The 21,577-nt window shown below is 38.5% G+C and overlaps 1 protein-coding gene across 1 annotated transcript in view; it reads right to left on the reverse strand.

Moving 5' to 3' along the window:
• Positions 1–21,577, reverse strand: part of RNF169 (ring finger protein 169) — an 82,047-nt gene continuing 60,470 nt past the window's right edge. Inside the window, exons 5-6 of the mRNA XM_065883214.1 lie at positions 1,636–1,735; positions 1–1,185 (exon numbers count right to left, since the gene is read on the reverse strand). Coding sequence (XP_065739286.1) covers positions 1–1,185; positions 1,636–1,735 — 1,285 coding nt within the window. The remainder of the gene's footprint in view (positions 1,186–1,635; positions 1,736–21,577) is intronic.

Below are 21,577 nucleotides of genomic sequence, written 5' to 3' on the forward strand. Positions count from 1 at the left end.
CTACTTGGCCCCAGCCATGCTACTGGACCGCAAGAGGTACTGATCCACGCTTCCTTTTCGCCGACTCACAGTCCGCCTTTCATTGTCAAACATGCGCTGCAACTGCAGAGCGAGCTGCCGGTCCTCTTCCTCTTGCTGCAATTTCTGCTCCATCTCTCGCAGTACTGGGTCTGCTGGGGCTAGACCCACCTCACCACTGCTTTGTCGCAGTTTCTTAAGGGAGCCATTTTGTTCCAAGTGCTTGGTCTTACAGCGTCTTTTCCTGCCCCGACGCAAGGAAGGAAGTGGCTCCTCACCTAGGCTGTCTGCCAGAACACCATTAGGCAGATCAAAATGATTCACTGTCTTCAGCTGTTTCTTTGTTTTGAGGACCCCGCCCAAAACACTGTTCTTAGGTAGCACTGAACTAACTGCTGAGATTTTCATAGCTGTTGTTATACAGGTTTTATCTAACTTGGCATCTGGGGATGACCCTGACCCTTCAAACTGCTCTCTCTCCAAAGAAGTCCCACTGGCTCCCACTTTGAGTTCTGAAGAACAGCAGGTTTCTAATGGGATCTCAGTGCTCCTTTTACTGTCACTGCCCTGCTCTGCTTTTGTCTGGCTAGCAGAGGGGAAATAATCAAGGTCAGTGGGGGTAGGTCCTGTATACTCAGAGAGTACTTGCCCACTGGACAGTCTTGTATTTAAAGCCAGAAGTGGCTTCTCCTTGCTAGAATGGGTAACTTCAGTGACGAGTAAGTCTTCCCCTGTTTCTGGAGCCAGGGAGGTGAGGGTGGCTTTCGAAAGGGTCTTTTTGATCTGCCGCTCCTGAAAGATCTGTTCCCACTTTTTGAGGATCCGTGGACTGGCCTCATAAGAAGTCTGCTTCTGCAGGCTTCTGTTTAGGTTGCGGGGTGTTGATTTGATGATGAGGGGACTCAGTACACGGCCATCAGGGAGTCTCTTGGGAGGAGTACATGGTGAGCAGACAATGGGCTTGAAATGGTTTAGTTCTTCGGAGATGCTGTCGTTGCTCTCAGGGCTGATGGAGCGCTCTGGCTTATGCAAGGAAGCCAAGGATGAGAGGGAGCTGAAGGGCAGACGCTTTTCAATGGTTAAGTCAGGGGCTGAGAGGCAGCGGTTGTTTTGGGTGGACAAGAGGACACCAATGATAGGGTTGGAGGCTGGGGTCATGGTTGTGACCTGAAAGAGATTTAAAAGATTACAGACACATACATATATATACATTTTTTTTTCTTCGTAATTCCTTCTTGATGGTAGAGGGATAGAGAGGAAAAGGGTAAGAAAAGGGATAAAGGGTCATATGAGCCTAAGAAATGTGGAAAATCCCTAACCTAGAATGCACCCACCATTTGCAGAAATTCCTACATACTTGAAACAATTAATGAAATTGAAAATTCTGGGTTAAAAAAAACTCATCCAGAACTTTTAAGAAGGTTCTTCTAGTGGCCCTCATTCCACTCATCTGGCTACTAATTCAAACTCTCTTCCTTCACATCTATTTTATAAAATTCTCCAACATAATTAGTATGCCTAGGACCCATTCTGCCTCTTCTCATCTGGAACAGTTTCTCCTGTGGCCGTGCGCAGGACGGGACTGGAGAGCCCCGGAAGCCTGTGTCTGAGGTCTACCTTGGCTTTGCTGGTTGGGGCTGCTCTCAGTCTGCCCTTCACTCTGTCCTGACCAGTGTCACTGCAGCTCTGACTCCTTTCCATCTTGGAATTTAGGTTCCTAAAAGAGAATAAATAAAAGACAAGTAGTCAAAAGTAGCCCATGATTGCTAAGGAAAAAGAAAGACAATCTCTTCTGTGCTTTCAAAGCCATGCAGCTACAATAGAAAATGAATTCATTTATTAACAAAATACATTCTAAGAACAAATCCTGTCCAAAGAGAGAGGGAGTTCTCCAGAGAGGACATCTGGTTTAAGCCTTTGTTTCCAAACTCAGATCCTGCCTAAGTAACGCAAGACCAATGGCTATTTCACTCATGCTTAGAGAGATGTAGGGACACCTCACCTTCCTTAATAGGGTGGATACAGTATTAAATCACCTTTACAAACAATACATTTTTTTCCTTTGATTAGGCCCAAACCTCTCCTCAAGCAATCTAAATCAGCCATGAAACAAGTATTTAAGTACTTATACAATGCATAGCAATGCACTAGATTCCTATGCAAGGAGTAAAAATTAAATATAGTCTCTCCCTTAATCCATTACATTTGAGCTTCCAGAGGCCTACATCCTTTGGAATTAAGGTTTCAAGAACACATGACTTTTCTTTTTTTGTCTTACGCACGCATTACATTATGACCTTACAATGCAAACCAAAAACCAAAGTACCTGTATTATAATATTAATCTTACTGTGTAAGAATTATGTACAGATGACTGTCACCTGCCCCAGAGACTGTAAGTAGGGATTCTTGACTATCTTATTATTCATCTTTGTTTTCTACTCTCCAACTCTTGCCTAATACATGTCTGGTGAGACTAATGCTTTTACAAATGTTTGCAAGAGATATTTTACCTGTGATACAACTCTACTCTATAAGCATTTAACAAACACTTACTATATGCCAGTCACTGATGAGCACTATCTGGGCGCTGGAAATACAGAAAAGAATGAGGTACAGTCTAGGTCTTCAAGGAATCAGAGTCCAGTGAAGCAGAAAAATAATTCAATACAATACAGTGAAATGGTACAACAAAAAAATTATGCCTAAGAATGGCATAAAAGAGAGAGTTATTAATTACCTGGGATGGAGTGAGAGCAGGGTTGCAAAAGACTTCCTACGGCATATGTATTTTGAAGGATAAATAAGAATTTGCCAGAAGGCAAGATGGACACATAGCCATGTAGAGGATCCCAAACAGAAATTATTTCCTTGAGTGATTCTATTTAGCTCTGGAATGGAATAATCATATCTACTCTTTGGAGCAAAAGATTTAAAATTTTACTATGACAGATTAGTTCAGAGAAAACTTATAAAGGAGGCAATAAGGTACATTCCCAGAGTTCCTCTCCTCTCCCTACATCTCTAGTGAAGGCCTAGCCTACCTATTCCAGCATTTCTGTGTTACTCCTCCCATTCAAACCCCTCTCATCCTATGTCTCATAGCCACATCACCTTGTTAGATGGCTCCAATTTGATGAACTAATCTATGCTATGGTATTAATAGGAAAAAATGATGGCCAACCTGTATCACATGTTTGCATTTTACCAAGAAAATTCAACACTGAACCAAAAAATAAAAATAATGTGAGAGTTGTACCATCTGGTGGGAGGTATATTTTGGAGCAAGAAGGAAACTTCAACATTACCCTATAAAGGCAGCTGCTTACAAGTCAGCTTGGTTTGTATTTTACCTAGAATAATACTGAAATTCATTTGCATTCCCAGAACTCACAAAAACTGTCAGTGGTGCAAGTTACCCAAAAGTAAACTGTGCAGTATATTAAAATGCTGGGGTGAATAGCATTTACTTTGGGTCAAGAGGAATGGATATAGAGCTGAAAGAGACAGCATTACTATGTCAAATATGTGACTTGTTTCGCATGATTCCATTGGAGAAACAAGTACAAACTTAAAGGAAAAGGTTTCCTGATCAACATAAGAAAGCACTTTATAACTTTCAATAGTAAGAGCAGTTCAATGATATCTGCCTTGGGAAGTACTAAGCTCCATGTCATTAGAGGTGTTCAAACTGAGGCTGGATCTATACTTTAACAAACATTCCAAAATTTAAAATTAGCTTAATATATATACTTTTTTTTTTTTTTTTCCCGCGGTACGTGGGCCTCTCACCGTTGTGGCTTCTCCCGTTGCAGAGCCCAGGCTCTGGACGCGCAGGCTCAGCGGCCATGGCTCACAGGCCCAGCCTCTCCGCGGCATGTGGGATCTTCCCGGACCGGGGCACGAACCCGTGTCCCCTGCATCAGCAGGCGGACTCTCAACCACTGCGCCACCAGGGAAGCCCAATGTATATACTTTTTAAAAAACAGGCTATGCATCCATTTTGTCAGCAATAAGAGTCAAATTTAAAGACACTGGCGACATGCCCAAGTTATCTGATGTACAAACGACAACTACTTGTTGCTGGGGAGAACTTCTTAACATGCCCTCTAAACTCTGTTTTGGTGAAAGAAAAGGCCCAGGGAAGAAACTCACACTTGCAGCACTCAAGCACACAACAAGGACACCTAAATAGTTTCTGACAATCTAAAATCTTTTGGGTAAACCTCAGTATGGCTGAAACCATCATTGTCTCTTCCATTCATCTGATTAGCAGACTTTACTGAGCACCAACTCTGTGCAAAGCACTTGAGACAGGTTGATGAAAAGATAATTTTGACCCACAGAAGCATCCAGTCACGGAAGTTCACCACAACATACCACAAAGGGGCTTTAGAGAGCAGTAATTATACAACTACACTCTTCGTTTTCTTTTAAAAGTTTCATAGTTTTATCTCTTACAATTAGGTATCTAAACCAGTTTGACTCAATTTTTGTACATGGTGTGAAGTTGGAGTCCAACTTCATTCTTTAGCATGTGGATATCAAGTAGTCTCAGCACCATATGTGAAGAGACTCTTCTTTCCTCCACTGAATGGTCTTGGCACCATTACTGACAATCAACTGACCATAGATGTATGGGTTTATTTCTGGACTCTCAATTCTATTCCACTGATTGATATATCTTCCCTTATTTCAGAACCATACTATTGATTTCTGTAGCTTTGCAGTAAGTTTTGAAATCAGGAAGTGTGAGTCCTCCACCTTTGTTCTTTTTCAGGATTGTTTTAGCTATTTGGGATCCTTTGCAATTCCATATGTGAATTTCAGGGTCAGCTTATTCATTTCTGTGAAAAAAGAGATTGCAATTTAAATACGTATTGTAATGAATGTGTAAAAATCAAATTGGGAAGTATTGCCATATTAACAATATTAAGTCTTCTAATCCATGAGCACAGAAAATCTTTTCATTTCTTAAAGTTTTTAATTTCTTTCAACAATGTTTTCTAGTGTTTAGTGTACGTGTCTTGCACCTCCTTGGTTAAATTTATTCATAACTATTCTGAGTTTTTTTGTTTTTTGAATTTTATTTATTTTTTTATACAGCAGGTTCTTATTAGTCATCAATTTTATACACATCAGTGTATATATGACAATCCCAATTGCCCAATTCATCACACCATCACTCCCACCACCCCCCGTTGCTTTCCCCCCTTGGTGTCCATACGTTTTTTCTCTACATCTGTGTTTCTATTTCTGCCCTGCAAACTGGTTCATCTGTACCATTTTTCTAGGTTCCACATATATGTGCTAATATACAATATTTGTTTTTCTCTTTCTGGCTTACTTCACTCTGAATGACAGTCTCTAGATCAATCCACGTCTCTACAAATGACCCAATTTCGTTCTTTCTTATGGCTGAGTAATATTCCATTATATATATGTACCACATCTTCTTTATCCATTCACCTGTCGATGGGCATTTAGGTTGTTTCCATGACCTGGCTATTGTAAATAGTGCTGCAATGAACATTAGGGTGCATGTGTCTTTTTGAATTATAGTTTTCTCTGTGTATAGGCCCAGTAGTGGGATTGCTGGATCATATGGTAATTCAATTTTTCATTTTTAAGGAACCTCCATACTGTTCTCCATAGTGGCTGTATCAATTTATACCCACCAACAGTGCAAGAGGGTTCCCATTTCTCCACACCCTCTCCAGAATTTGTTGTTTGTAGAATTTCTGATGATGCCCATTCTAACTAGTGTGAGGTGATGCCTCATTGTAGTTTTGATTTGCATTTCTCTAATAATTAGTGATGTTGAGCAGCTTTTCATGTGCTTCTTGGCCAACTGTATGTCTTCTTTGGAGAAATGTCTACTTAGGTCTTCTGCCCATTTTTGGATTGGGTTGCTTGTTTTTTTAATATTGATGTGCATGAGCTGTTTATATATTTTGGAGATTAATCCTTTGTCCATTGATTCATTTGCAAATATTTTCTCCCATTCTGAGGGTTGTCTTTTCATCTTGTTTATGGTTTCCTTTGCTGTGCAAAAGCTTTGAAGTTTCATTAGGTCCCATTTGATTATTTCTGTTTTTATTTCCATTTCTCTAGGAGGTGGATCAAAAAAGACCTTGCTGTGATTTATGTCGAAGAGTGTTCTTCCTATGTTTTCCTCTAAGAATTTTATAGGGCCCAGTCTTACATTTAGGTCTCTAATCCATTCTGAGTTTATTTTTGTGTATGGTGTTAGTGAGTGTTCTAATTTCATTCTTTTACATGTAGCTGTCCAGTTTTCCCAGCACCACTTATTGAAGAGACTGTCTTTTCTCCATTGTATATCCTTGGCTCCTTTGTCATATTAGTTGAGCATAGGTGTGTGGATTTATCTCTGGGCTTTCTATCCTGTTCCATTGATCTATGTTTCTGTTTTTGTGCCAGTACCTTATTGTCTTGATTACTATAATTTTGTAGTATAGTCTTAAGTCAGGGAGTCTGATCCCTCCAGCTCCGTGTTTTTCCCTCACGACTGCTTTGGCTATTTGGGGTCTTTTGTGTTTCCATACAAATTTTAAGATTTTTTTGTTCTAGTTCTGTAAAAAAAGGCCATTGGTAATTTGATAGGGATTGCATTGAATCTGTAGATTGCTTTGGACAGTAGAGTCATTTTCACGATATTGATTCTTCCAATCTAAGAACATGGTATATCTCTCCATCAGCTGGTATCATCTTTAATTTCTTTCATCAGTGTCTTATACTTTTCTGCATACAGGTCTTTTGTCTCCCTAGGTAGGTCTATTCCTAGGTATTGTATTCTCTTTGTTGCAATGGTAAATGGGAGTGTTTCCTGAATTTCTCTTTCAGATTTTTCATCATCAGTGTATAGGAATGCAAGAGATTTCTGTGCATTAATTTTGTATCCTGAAACTTTACCAAATTCACTGATTAGCTCTAGTAGTTTCCTGGTGGCTTCTTTAGGATTCTCTATGTATAGGATCATGTCATCTGCAAACAGTGACAGTTTTACTTCTTCTTTTCCAATTTGTATTCCTTTTATTTCTTTTTCTTCTCTGATTGCTGTGGTTAGGACTTCCAAAACTACGTTGAATAATAGTAGTGAGAGTGGACATCCTTGTCTTGTTCCTGATCTTAGAGGAAATGCTTTCAGTTTTTCACCATTGAGAATGATGTTTGCTGTGGGTTTGTCGTATATGGCCTTTATTATGTTGAGGTAGGTTCCCTCTATGCCCATTTTCTGGAGTTTTTATCATAAATGGGTGTTGAATTTTGTCAAAAGCTTTTTCTGCATCTATTGAGATGATCATATGGTTTTTGTTCTTCAATTTGTTAATATGGTTTATCACACTGATTGATTTACATATATTGAAGAATCCTTGCATCCCTGGGATAAATCCCACTTGATCATGGTGTATGATCCTTTTAACGTGTTGTTGGATTCTGTTTGCTAGCATTTTGTTGAGGATTTTTGCATCTATATTCATCAGGGATATTGGTCTGTAATTTTCTTTTTTTTTTGTAGTATCTTTGTCTGGTTTTGGTATCAGGGTGATGGTGGCCTCATAGAATGAGTTGGGAGTGTTCCTTCCTCCACAGTTTTTGGAAGAGTTTGAGAAGGATGGGTGTTAGCTATTCTCTAAATGTTTGACAGAATTCACCTGTGAAGCCATCTGGTCCTGGACTTTTGTTTGTTGGAAGATTTTTAATCACAGTTTCAATTTCATTACTTGTGATTGGTCTGTTCATATTTCCTATTTCTTCCTCGTTCAGTCATAGAAGGTTATACCTTTCTAAGAATTTGTCCATTTCTTCCAGGTTGTCCATTTTATTGGCATAGAGTTGCTTGTAGTAGTCTCTTAGGATGCTTTGTATTTCTGTGGTGTCTGTTGTAACTTCTCCCTTTTCATTTCTAATTTTATTAATGTGAGTCCTCTCCCTCTTTTTCTTGATGAGTCTGGCTAATGTTTTATTCATTTTGTTTATCTTCTCAAAGAACTAGCTTTTAGTTTTATTGATCTTTGCTATTGTTTTCTTTGTTTCTATTTCATTTATTTCTGCTCTGATCTTTATGATTTCTTTCCTTCTGCTAACTTTGGGTTTTGTTTGTTCTTCTTTCTCTATGTCCTTTAGGTGTAAGGTTAGAGTGTTTGAGATTTTTCTTGTTTCTTGAGGTAGGGTTGTATAGCTATAAACTTCCCTCTTAGAAAGGCTTTTGCTGCATCCCGAGGTTTTGGATCGTCGTGTTTTCATTGTCATTTGTCTCTAGGTATGTTTTGATTTCCTCTTTGATTTCTTCATTGATCTCCTGGTTATTTAGTAACGTATTGTTTAGCCTCTGTGTGTCTGTGTTTTTTACCTTTTTTTCCCCTGTAATTCATTTCTAATCCCATACCATTGTGGTCAGAAAAGATACTTGATATGATTTCACTTTTCTTAAATTTACTGTGGCTTGATCTGTGACCCAAGACGTGATCTATCCTGGAGAATGTTCCGTGCGCACTTGAGAAGAAAGTGTAATCTGCTGTCTTGGGATCGAATGTCCTATGAACATCAATTAAATCTATCTGGTCTATTGTGTCATTTAAAGCTTCTGTTGCCTTATTTATTTTCATTTTGGATGATCTGTCCATTGGCGTAAGTGAGGTGTTAAAGTCCCCCACTATTATTGTGTTACTGTCGATTTCCTCTTTTAGAGCTGTTAGCAGTTGCCTTATGTATGGAGGTGCTCCTATGTTGGGTGCATATATATTTATAATTGTTATATCTTCTTCTTGGATTGATCCCTTGATCATTATGTAGTGTCCTTCCTTGTCTCTTGTAACATTCTTTATTTTAAAGTCTATTTTATCTGATATGAGTATTGCTAATCCAGCTTTCTTTTGATTTCCATTTGCATGGAGTATCTTTCTCCATCTCCTCACTTTCAGTCTGTATGTGTCCCTATGTCTGAAGTGGGTCTCTTGTAGACAGCAAATATATGGGTCTTTTTTTGGTAACCATTCAGCAATCTCTGTCTTTTGGTTGGAACACTTAATCCATTCACGTTTAAGGTAATTTTTGATATGTATGTTCCTATGACCATTTAAATTGTTTTGGGTTTGTTTTTATAGGTTCTTTTCTTCTCTTGTGTTTCCCACTTCGAGAAGTTTCTTTAGCATTTGTTGTAGAGCTGGTTTGGAGTTGCTCAATTCTCTTAGCTTTTGCTTGTCTGTAAAGCTTTTGATTTCTCCATCAAATCTGAATGAGATCCTTGCCGGGTAGAGTAATCTTGGTTGTAGGTTCTTCCCTTTCATCACTTTAAGTATATCATGCCACTCCCTTCTGGCTTGTAGAGTTTCTGCTGAGAAATCAGCTGTTAACCTTATGGGAGTTCCCTTGTATGTTATTTGTCATTTTTCTTTTGCTGCTTTGAATAATTTCTCTTTGTCTTTAATTTTTGCCAATTTGATTACTATGTGTCTTGGCATGTTTCTCCTTGGGTTTATCCTGTATGGGACTCTCAGCACTTCCTGGACTTGGGTGGCTATTTCCTTTCCCATGTTAGGGAAGTTTTCGACTATAACCTCTTCAAATATTTTCTCGGGTTCTTTCTCTCTCTCTTCTCCTTCTGAGACCCCTATAATGCGAATGTTGTTGCATTTAATGTTGTACTAGAGGTCTCTTAGGCTGTCTTCATTTCTTTTCATTCTTTTTTCTTTATTCTGTTCTGCAGCAGTGAATTCCACTATTCTGTCTTCCAGGTCACTTATCCTTTCTTCTGCCTCAGTTATTCTGCTATTGATTCCTTCTAGTGTAGTTTTCATTTCAGTTATTGTATTGTTCATCTGTTTGTTCTTTAATTCTTCTAGGTCTTTTTTAAACATTTCTTGCAACTTCTCGATCTTTGCCTCCATTCTTTTTCCAACGTCCTGGATCATCTTCACTATCATTATTCTGAATTCTTCCTCTGGAAGGTTGCCTATCTCCACTTCATTTAGTTTTTTTTCTGGGGTTTTATCTTGTTCCTTCAGCTGGTACATAGCCCTCTGCATTTTCATCTTGTCTATCTTTCCGTGAATGTGGTGTTTGTTCCACAGGCTGCAGGATTGTAGTTCTTCTTTCTTCTGCTGTCTGCCCTCTGGTGGATGAGGCTATCTAAGAGGCTTGTGCAAGTCCACTCTATGACTTTTGATTGGAGAATTTAATCCATTTACATTTAGAGTGATTATTGATAAGTAAGGATTTACTAGTGCCATCTTAGTCATTGTTTTCTAGCTGTTTCATAGTTCTCTTGTGCCTTAATCCCTCTCTTGTGGCCTTCCTTTGTGAACTGGTGATTTTCTATAGAGGTACGCTTTGATTCCCTTTTTATTTTATGTGAATCCACTGTAGGTTTTTGCTTTTTGACTATCATGAGGCTTACATAAAACATCTTATAGATATGAGTCTATTTTATGCTTGATAACAACTTAACTTCGATTGCATACAAAACTTTACCCTTTTACTCTCCTCCATTTTGTTTCTAATGTCACAAAACATTTCAATGTCACAAAACACTTGATGCCTTTTTATACTGTGTAGTCATTAACAAATTAGTGTAGCTATCGTTATTTTTAATACTCTTGTCCTTTTAACATTTATACTAGAGTTAAGTGGTCAACATATCACCTTGTTAACATTATTAAAGTATTCTTAATTTGACTATATACTTACCTTTACCAGAGTGTTTTATATTTTCATATCTTTTCATGTTACTAATTAGTATAATTTTGTTTCAGCCTGAAGAACTCCTTTCAGCATTTCTTGTAAGGTAGGTCTAGTGGTAATGAACTCCCTCAGCTTTTGTGTGTCTGGGAAAGTCTTTACCTCTCCTTCATATATGAAGTACAACTTTACTAGATAGAGTATTTCGGCTGGCAGGTTTTTTTTTTTCCTTTCAGTGCTCTGAATATATCATCCTACTCCTCTGGACTGTATCGTTTCTGTTGAGAATTCTACTGATAGCCTTATGTGAGTTCCCTTGTAAGTTATAATCCTTTTCTCTTGCTGCTTTTAAGATGCTCACTTTGTCTTTTATATTTGACAGTTTTATCATAATGTGTCTGTTGAGCCATACCCTGTATGCCTGTAAGCCCTGTACTTGCCCAGCCTCAAGACGGAAGAAAGAGCCCAGAGTAAGCAACAGGGACATCAATAGTTTAATGGGATTAAACAGAGATCTCACATGTCTGAAGCAAGGTCCTGGAGTGACACTCCACTGTGTGCAGCAGACAGTAGGCAAGACATGGCAGTGGTCTTCACTACCAGGGGGAGAGGAAGTTTACCAGTTATAGGGGGAATTGATGTCACGTTGGCTCATCAGTTACCAGGGCACGAGCAGAGGAGCACGCCCCTTACTGCCCCTTTGATAAGCTATCATGGTGGAGATGTTCTGATCTAAAGATTAGAACAATCACTAGATGGGGAGGGGGGAGGGGGTACAAGTATATAGGCATTTACTGATTAGGCTCTATGATTAAGAGGGAAGGTCAGTTATGTGAGTAGGATGTAGGTGAAGCAGGGACTGGTTGAGCAGGGGATGTACAGAGGGCAAGAGAACAGCCATCTTGGGTGGCCTGATAATACAGTGTCTTGGAGAGAATGGCTTTAAGTTGAGTTTGTTTGGTGACCTATGAGCTTCACAAACTTAGATATCCAAATCTCTCCCCAGATTTGGGAAGTTCTCAGCTCTTATTAATTAATTAATTTATTTTTACATCTTTATTGGAGTATAATTGCTTTACAGTGTTGTGTTAGTTTCTACTGTACAACAAAGAGAATCAGCTATACATATACATATATCCCCATATCTTGTAGCTCACTGAGCTTCCTTAAAACAGCTAATTTGAAGTCTTTGTTGGATAAATCACAGACCTCCATGTTTTTGGGGATCCAATACTGGAAGACTGTTGTGATCTTTTGATGCTGTCATGTTTCCTTGATTTTTCATGTTCCTTGACATTTTGCATTGCTGTCCTCACATTTGAAGTAGCAGTCACCTCCTCCGAACTTTACTAACTGCCTTCAGGAGAGAAAAACCTTCCAACAGCTCTGGTAGGGATGCTGGTATTTTCTCAGATCTTCTATGGATACACCAGCTCCTTGCTTTCTCCCTCTGTGGCAAAATTCTCAAGCTTGTATGCCTTCTCTTGATCCTCCAACATACCAGGCCGAAAGCTGACAGCCTCCATTTTGTTTTCCCAAGGGTGGCAGTAAAGCTCATTTGTGATCTCTCCCTTGCCCACAGATTCTAGCTGGCTTTCTACACATGCTTACTGGCCATATGCCAAAACTCGCTCACTGCCACTGGGAGCATGCACAGGGAACTGGCCACAGAGTGGAAGCATGTGTGAATGAGGCATGTGGAGCGATGGGAGTGCCCATGGGCCAGTTGGGAGGATCCATAGGTGAGGCTTCCCCAGTGACTTGTGGGTGGAGTCTGTAACGTAGTTAGTAAGATCCTCATCCCTTTAATGCCCTCTGAGAGCCCTATCTGCTGCTTTCCCAGACTCTTCATTCCCCTAGGTCATGTAGATCATAATTCAATACTCTGGTTGAGGCAGGAGAGAAATGGGCTTCCTATAAAGTTGAAGAAGCCAGGTGTTCACTCACACTCTCTTACTTTCTCCCACAGAGGCAATTACCAGCCAGGAAAATCTCTCTTGAACCTGAGTTCTGCTGCCCTGGGTAGGGGTGATGCAGGTTAAGTCAAAGTGTTTCTCTTACCCTCTCTAATGTATCAAAGCTTGTACTTTTTTTCCCTCCAATGGTGTGCTGGAATATAGATTCATAAAGGATATTGGTCTGTAGTTTTCTTTTCTTGTTATGTCTGCATATGGCTTTGGTATCAGGGTAACACTGGCTTCAAAGAATGAATGAATCGGGAAGTATTCACTCCTCTTCTAATTTTTGAAAGAGTTTGAGAAACATTCATGTTGATTCTTTTTTAAATGTTTGGTAGTAACACCAGTGAAGCCATCTGGTCTTAGGCTTTTCTTTGCCAGATGTTTTTTGATTACTGGTTCAACCTTTTCACTTGTTATAGGTCTATTCAGATTTTCAATTTCTTCTTGAATCAGTTAGGTATTTTGTCTCTAGCCAGGTATACAGTATTATTCAAGTCTTCTATATCCTTTGTTTATCTTTCACCTGTATAGTCTACCCATCATTGAAAGTGGTGTTAAAGTCTCCAACTATTAATATTAAAATGTCTATTATTCCCCTTAATTTTGTCAGTTTTTGCTTCACATATTTTATGGACTCATAATTAGGTGTACATGTGTTTACAGCTGTTATATCTTCTTTGCGGACTGACCCTTTTAGAATTATACAATGCCTCTCTTTGTTTCTTGTAATAATTTTTGTCCTAAAGTCTACGTTGTCTCATATTGTATAGCTATTCTAGTTCTCTCTTGGTCACTGTTTACATTTTTCACTTTCAACCTACTTCTGTCTCTGGATCTAAAGTGAGTCTCATCATATATTTGGACTATACTGTTTTTAAATCCATTCTGCCAATCTCTGCCTTTTAATTGGAGAGTTTAATTCATTTACATTTAATGTAATTACTGATAAGGAAGGACTTCTGCAATTTTCTCTTTATTTTCTATATGTCTTGTTCCACAATGTCTACATTAATGCCTTCTTTTGTGTTAGATATCTCCTACTATACCATTTTGATTTCCTTCTTATTTCTTTAACTATGTATGTTTTAGTTATTTTCTTAGTGGTTGCCCTGGGGAATTACAATTAACATCTTAATTGAAAACAATATATTTCAAATTAATACCAACTCAATTTCAATAGCATACATAAACTTCGTTCCTATATAACTATATTCCCCCAATGTTGTTATTGTCACATGAAGAGTCACAAAATTCATGAATGTGAAAATATCGTGTAAACCATCAACATAATATATAGATATTATTATTGTAGTATTTGGTCAGGTTAAGAGGCTTCAATGCTGGCTGAGAATCATCAGCAGTAAACTTGATAATGTTCCTAAGATTTAAGAGCTCAAATAATACCTTTGCTAAAAAACAGAGGAAGTAACTACTCCTCCCACCTTTGTGCACATCCATTTCTATATTCCTAAACCCTCACACAGTGCCTGGCACACAGTGGATATATTCAATAAATTTCTTATAAGTGAATAAAAATATATACAGAAATGCCTACAACATCCTTAAGGAAAGGAAAGAAAATTTCATCATTTATTAGGAATCTATTATCTGTCAGGCATTGTGTGTTTTAAATATACTGTACCTCATTTAATCCATATAGAAACCCTATAAATCAGCATCTTCAATTTACAGACAAAGAACTGAAGGCAGTGATTTTTCCAGGTCACACAGCTGAAGCCAAAGTTTAAACCTGTATCTCCAAGACTCTAAGGCCTGTGCTCTTTCTACCACAGCATACTGATCTTACATTCTACTCTACTCTGCCACAGAATAGACCCAGCACGTCTAGAGAAGATCTCTCTTCCAAACACATAATGAAGTCATAAACAAGAGACAGCAGCATTGTCTGAAAGGCAACTAGCTTAAAATTTCCACTGCCAAGGGACCAGATGGTTTCTGGGATTTCTAGTTAAGCTAAAAATACCCACAACCACAATGCATCTGACTTACAAACAAAGAAAAGGAGGAGCAGCCAGTATAAACATGCAGCTGGAAAGCCAGAAGATTTAATGCTTATAAAGCACTGCTTAAAGGGTTTTCAAATGGTATTACATGATATAAAACATTAGATAGCTCATGTTATTAACTGCTCACTCATCACTCTCTCTGTCTCTCAAATACCCATACCACCTTAGTTTTTTAATCAAACTCTCAGGTCTGGCAGAGCTGAGTTCCACCAAGAGGCTGAAGGTCAGAGAGGATCCTCCTCCAAGCCCCTAGCCTGGGTGTGTGAGGCCTCCCACCCACACACACATACTTGAATAAAAGCAGCAGCTTCCTTAGGCCTAGCTGTAGCTGCCATGCACCCAGAAATGGGTAACATTTTGTTACAATCCTTCCCTTGTATATTTATTGTTGGGTTATCTGCCTTGTGTATACTAGCATTCTTTCTTTTTTACTAACTAACTAACTTATTTATTTATTTATTTATTTATGGCTGCACTGGGTCTTCGTTTCGGTGCACGGGCTTCTTATTGCGGTGACTTCTCTTGTTGCAGATCACGGGCTCTAGGAGGGCGGGCTTCAGTAGTTGTGGCACACGGGCTTCAGTACTTGTGGCTCACGGGTTCTAGAGCACAGGCTCAGTAGTTGTGGCGCACAGGCTTAGTTACTCCACGGCATGTGGGATCTTCCCAGACCAGGGCTCGAACCCATGTCCGCTGCGTTGCCCGGAGGATTCTTAACCACTGCGCCACCAGGGAAGTCCCTCTTTCTTTTTTTAAAGTGTAAAATTTAATGGTTTTTAGTATATTCACAGAGTTATTTAACCATCACAATTTTAAAACATTTCCATCACCTCATAAAGAAACCTCATACCCTTTAGCTCTTACTCCTAAACCCTGCCTTCTCCTCCAGCCCTAAGCAACCACTTATCTACTTTCTGTCTCTACATATTTGCCTATTCTGGACATGCACTAGTATTTGTTTGCTGATGGATAGGAACATTGTTTCCACAGCTGTATTTCAAAAGGCCTAGAGTAATGCAAAAGGATTTGAGTCCCCTCAAACAACAGGATAACTGGACAGCTTCTTACCCACCTCTGTACAATCTTGTATTTTTTTAGAACAAGACAGGGTATAAATTATTTAAACAAACAGAAGGAAGGAAGCTTTCTGTTGTAAAGGTAGATCATTTCAAGACAAAGAGCTTAAGCACAGAGCCTTCTGTCACAGGGTTCTGACAATCGTTTGCTAGAAAGAGCATAGGTTTGGAGTCAAGAGAGACCTGAGTTCCAATTCCATCTCTGTCACTCTACTCAGGTGAGAAGTTCTGGGGTGAGTTACTTAACCTCTTTGAACTGCATTTTCCTCAGCTGAAAAATGAGAATGTTATAAATCTTATAGGATTAATGTAAGAACTAAAGGAAACGAGGTATGTAAAGTACTGAACATGGCAGGAAGCCCTGGGAAAAAGCAGGTTCCCTGATGCTACCCTTCACCATCCTGCCAGACCCCTCTGAAAACCACTAGTATATCCCTACTTTAGTATGGCAGAGAGATTACTGACACCTCTAAAACCTGCTCCTTAAATTCCACATCACTTCTCCTTGAGCTATCTTCCTTTTCCATCCATACTCCATACTCTTAACAAGATTTGTCCTCTTAACCAGCTCATCCACTTGACTTGCTTCTATTCTTTTATCCCTCCCCCAACACACACACACACACACACACACACACACACACACACACACACGCACACACACGACCTGCCCCAGGCCATCATCAAGCCTTGTGGTTTCTTTTAAATCACTACCTCATTTTTCTCTCATAGTCTCCTTTCCCTCGTGGTTACTGTTTGGACTATTCCCCACACATAACTTGCTAAGTCTAATCCTGAGATTTTTACAGAACTCACTAACTGCCCCTTACCCTCTCCTTTTCATGCCCTGGTCACATTTCCTCCACCTTTTAAAACCCTGCTCTAAGCTACTTCTAGACACTTCAGTTTTAGAGGTGAAAAGAGTCTTAAGAAATCATTCAGGGAAATCCCCTGCCCAGCAATAGGTAGGACATAACAACTTGCATTTTACATAAATGATACAGAAGGAGGTCAACTGATTTTACTCAAGCTCACACCACTAATTCCCTAAAACTCCCTAGACTGGCTTCTCCACCCTCATCTCTCTGGTTTGCCTCCTTTCATCAATTCTAAAGCTAGCCCTCCAGGGCTTCCCTGGTGGCGCAGTGGTTAAGAATCCGCCTGCCAATGCAGGAAACGCAGGTTCAAACCCTGGTCCAGTAAGATCGCACATGCCGCGAAGCAACTCAGCCTGCGTGCCACAACTACTGAGCCTGTGCTCTAGAGCCCGCGAGCCACCATTACTGAAGCCTGTGTGCCTAGAGCCCACGCTCGGCAACAGGAGAAGCCACCGCGATGAGAAGTCCGTGCGCCACAAGGAAGAGTAGCCCCCGCTCGCTGCAACTAGAGAAAGCCCGTGCACAGCAACGAAAACCCAACACAGCCAAAAATAAAATAATTAAAAAATAATAAAGCTAGTCCTCCAATATCACATCATTTATGTGTCTGGTATCTGTCCGCTGAAAGCATCTATATTTTCGTTCGTTCATTTTAAAAAAGAGGAACAAGTCTGCATATTTTAATTCACTCCAACACTGGCTGGGCATGCAGTTAATATGACTGAGTCTGCAGTCAGTCTCTGTCTCTCTCTCTCCTTACACACACACCTTAGAGGAAGCACAGACACTTCAGGTCTCTTTTGCTGCACCCCACTCTGAACCACAGACTCAGGCTTAAAGTATTTGGACATTAGAAAACAAAATAATGTAGTTAATTTCTACTTAATTAAGGCTTAATTATTACTCAGTGTAACACAGATTTTTCTTTTACAGAATCGATAAAAAGGATACTCATAAGCTACCGTTAATGTATTAAAGAGCTAAAGACAACTTTATAGTATAAAAGTTTTATCAATGTGGTCATTAGACTCCCCCTAAATCCCATATTAATCCTATGGAATCTAGTCTAAACAACAGCCACCAGCCAATCTGTTTCCTCCACAGCTCCCAGAGTCCTCCCTCCTACAGACTCTGCAAGTTTGACAATTCTGAAAAAGTCCCCTTTAACCTACCCAAGGGCACAAGACCTATCTCATTAAACATTCCACAAGTATTTATTGAGCCTCTACTATGTGCCAGGCACTGTACTAAGTACTGTGAGTACAATGGTCAACAAGATTTTTGTCCCTGCTTGCAAAGGATTTAAAGCCTAGTGGGAAAATGGGCAGAGGCAGCATAGTGATCTATAAGAAAGTCATGGGGGACAAAAGGGTATAGTGGAAAGAGCCAAGAAATCTCAGTTCTAACTCATTGTCCTACTACTCTAGCAGTCTAAGATTTGGCAAGCCATGGTCTCTCACTGAGCTTTAGTCTTCTCACCCATAAAACAAAGGAATTAGATAAAACAATATTTAAGATCCTTTTCAGTTCTAAGAGTTCTAAAAGAAGATAACAAAATAGCAGCAACTATACTCACTGAAGACTTATCATATGCCAGTAATCTCACTAGGCACTGTTTACTTAAGATACAGTTTTGTACAGAATGGCAGTACTGGCATTACTGCATCGCCTTCTTTTCTTTATTTTTTAAACTGGAAGGAGGATAGATGGTTTGATTATATTTCTTTTTATGGTTATACCCTATTCCCAAGAAGAATTTTAAGTGACTTACAGTAAAAATACATAAAAAATGAGCGTTAGTAGAGAATAAAGACCACATTAAGTAATAAATATGAGAAGAGTATGCCAAAAATTATTTCTTTAATTATATGCCATGTTGGAAGGTCATGATGACTGAATTGAAAACTCTGTCTTAATTCTAAACTTCCTGACAGCCAAAGCAAAGAGGAAAACACAACTGAACGTGTAGCTCTTAGAAAAGACACTAGCTCAACAGAGAAAGTTTTTCCAGACTGTTTTTAGAATAACTTGCAACCACGTTTTTTGTTTGATTCTTCTAGTGGTGAAGAGGGCATGAGGAATGAAGGGAAATAAATTTAAACAAATAAACAAACCAGTTTTTCAGATATTTAAAATAAAAGCCTAACTTTATAATTATATACCTTATGGTTCAAGTTAATTCTTTTCAATTCACATATATTTTATAATTTACTTAGAAATGACCTTGGGTTAACTATTACTCTATCTGCCTATGTGGAAGAAGTTTCATTTTCAAAGGGCTATAGAACTTTATTAATAGTGCTGCAAAACATTCTTTGCTTTGAATGTTTCAAATGAAAATAGACTGAGCTACTGGCAAGACTCAGCCAGAATCTATTGATGGATTCCTTCCAAAATAACCATCCTATCAGGACTACTCACTCTTAACTCCATGCTTTTGGGCTTAAGAAAGAAAAGTTTATAAAGTAGATAAGTAAAATAAATGCAGATTAATTTGATTTAAATACAGATGTAAAAAACTTTAAAGCTTTTACAGATGAACTCTCTTTAGGAAACAAACTTGCAGAGAAAAACCTATTCTTCTGTTATTGCTTAACAGACAGAAAAAAATGCATTTGAAATATCCCAAAACTGTTAACAATGCTAATTCTTTTTTTCTTGTGGTAAAATATATATAACATGAAAGTTACCATTTTAACCATTTTAAGTTTACAGGCACATCACTATGCAACCATCACCATGCTAATTCTTTTTTAATATATCCATATGTCTCATCTCATTGTCAGCACTAACAACTTCATATTGTTTTCCTAAATATCATTTAGAATTGAAACTTAATATTTTCTTAACTAAGAAGTAAAACATGTTGACTAAATAAGAGATGCAATTCACAGTATTACCATAATAAATTTTCCAACCTAAAGTTTCCATGACATCAGCAAACTATTTCCTAAAAAGATAACCCTACCAACCAAATCCAATTAATTAAAAAAAAAACTGTACTAATAACTGAACTCAGCCCACAACCTTGGATATTTGGAAAAAATAAATGCTGAAATCCATATATGTATAATACTGATTGCAACATTTCTTAACAATAACATGTTAAGTAAATATTTTCTTATAAATTAATCCCATTGTGACTGAACGATACATACTAAGGGCAAGGATGGGCCAAGGAGCAGGAAAAGAAGATATACCACACATATTCCAGAGCCACACATAATCAAAAGCACACCCCTCTGTATAGACTTTACATTTTGCCCTTTATAGAAGAATTTTCTAAGTTCCTTGGTAGGCATTTCTAAGTAACAACATATTAACCTTCTACCCACTTTAAAAGAATGAATTACAGGGGTAGAGACCGGAATTGGTAATAAGTAGTTCACCTATCCAGTGTCCACTCCAATTAACTGGGGCAATTTGGCCTTGGCATCATATTTGGGTTTTAATAAAATTTTCCTTTTTCCCAAGTAATTTCAAATGAAGAGATATTAACTAACTAACCACAGACTGCCCAAAGCAACATTTATTTGTTTCAGGGGATATTTATTGTGACTTGATTGGAATTAATATGATCTTCTCTTTTCAGTAGATCCCTCTAATAAACATTAAGATATACCCGCTATAAATGGGGAAAAATCCACATACACATTCAGAAGCTGACGATTCTTAGTCAAGCAATCTTGAATTTTTTAACTTTACAGGGCATCTATAGTTCAAGCTCATATGCACAAAGCAAGAGTTTCATCATCACCATAAAAGGTTAAGTACACTGGCTTACATCTTACGTATTGGGTTCTCATTTCATCAGTCAAGCTACAGTGGCTACAATCCAGTGGCCATTCAACAAATGTCAAATGAGTGAATAAACTGTTTAGGAAAGGGCCTTCCTGGAAGGAGTTACCATCACCCAGAGAAGGGGAGGCATTTAAGAGAAGGAGAGGTTTAGCGAATTTTACTCACAGAAATAACAGGAAATGCTCAATATTCTGTAATAACCTATATGGGAAAAGAATCTGAAAAAGAATGAATATGTGTATAACTGAATCACTTTTCTGTACACCTGAAACTAACACAACATTGTAAATCAACTATACTCCAATAAAATTTAAAAAAGAAAAAGAACAGGAAAATCAGAACATATACCAAAAGGATTCAGATATAAAAAGAACAGGGTTCACAATAGTATGAACTTTATAACATTCTTAAACTTGGTAGATTTTTTTGGTCATATTTATTAGTGGGTAGCAATAAAAAGCCTATTAGTGGGTAGCAATAAAAAGCCTTAAGATATAAAGGGTCCAGGTATATGTCCATAGGAACAGCAAGAGAGATACACTTCATAGTGCTGTGGGAAGGAGAAGAACCCTAGAAATAAGGGTGAGCAATGCCAGCTCTAAATCAAAAAAGACAACAAAATGGGGTAAAGACTGTGTCTTTTTATATTCAAAGAGAGGGCATGGCACATAGTACATCCTGCCTGTTGAATAAATGATTCCTTCCAGCTTTCCTCCCTTCTTTCAATTCTTCTTCCCTTCCTTTCCCTCCTGCTATCTATCTACCTACCTACCTATCTATCCATCCATCTATCCATCCTTCTTTCCTTCCTTCCACCAAGCCCTTCATTATTCTTCCATCACCTAACATTCATCCAATTCCTCCTTCCTTTCCTCCCCAGGGCCTGCAAAGTCTAAAGGAACAAGAAGTGCCTTGACAAAGGTCTTAAAAACTTTTTAGTTTGCCCTCTTGAAACCTATCAATATATATTTTAGTTCCAGGCATTGAAAATAAATCAACTCTGGCCTCAAGTTCCTATTAAGAGGAAAAAAGTCCACAAAGAAAATCCATGGATATTGTCTTCAATATCAATGGTTGTTGAAGAAGGCTTTGTTGTTTCTTCCCAGAAAAGAAAGT

This window comes from Phocoena phocoena, chromosome 8 (assembly GCF_963924675.1).
Source record: "Phocoena phocoena chromosome 8, mPhoPho1.1, whole genome shotgun sequence".
Taxonomy (NCBI): Eukaryota; Metazoa; Chordata; class Mammalia; order Artiodactyla; family Phocoenidae; genus Phocoena; species Phocoena phocoena.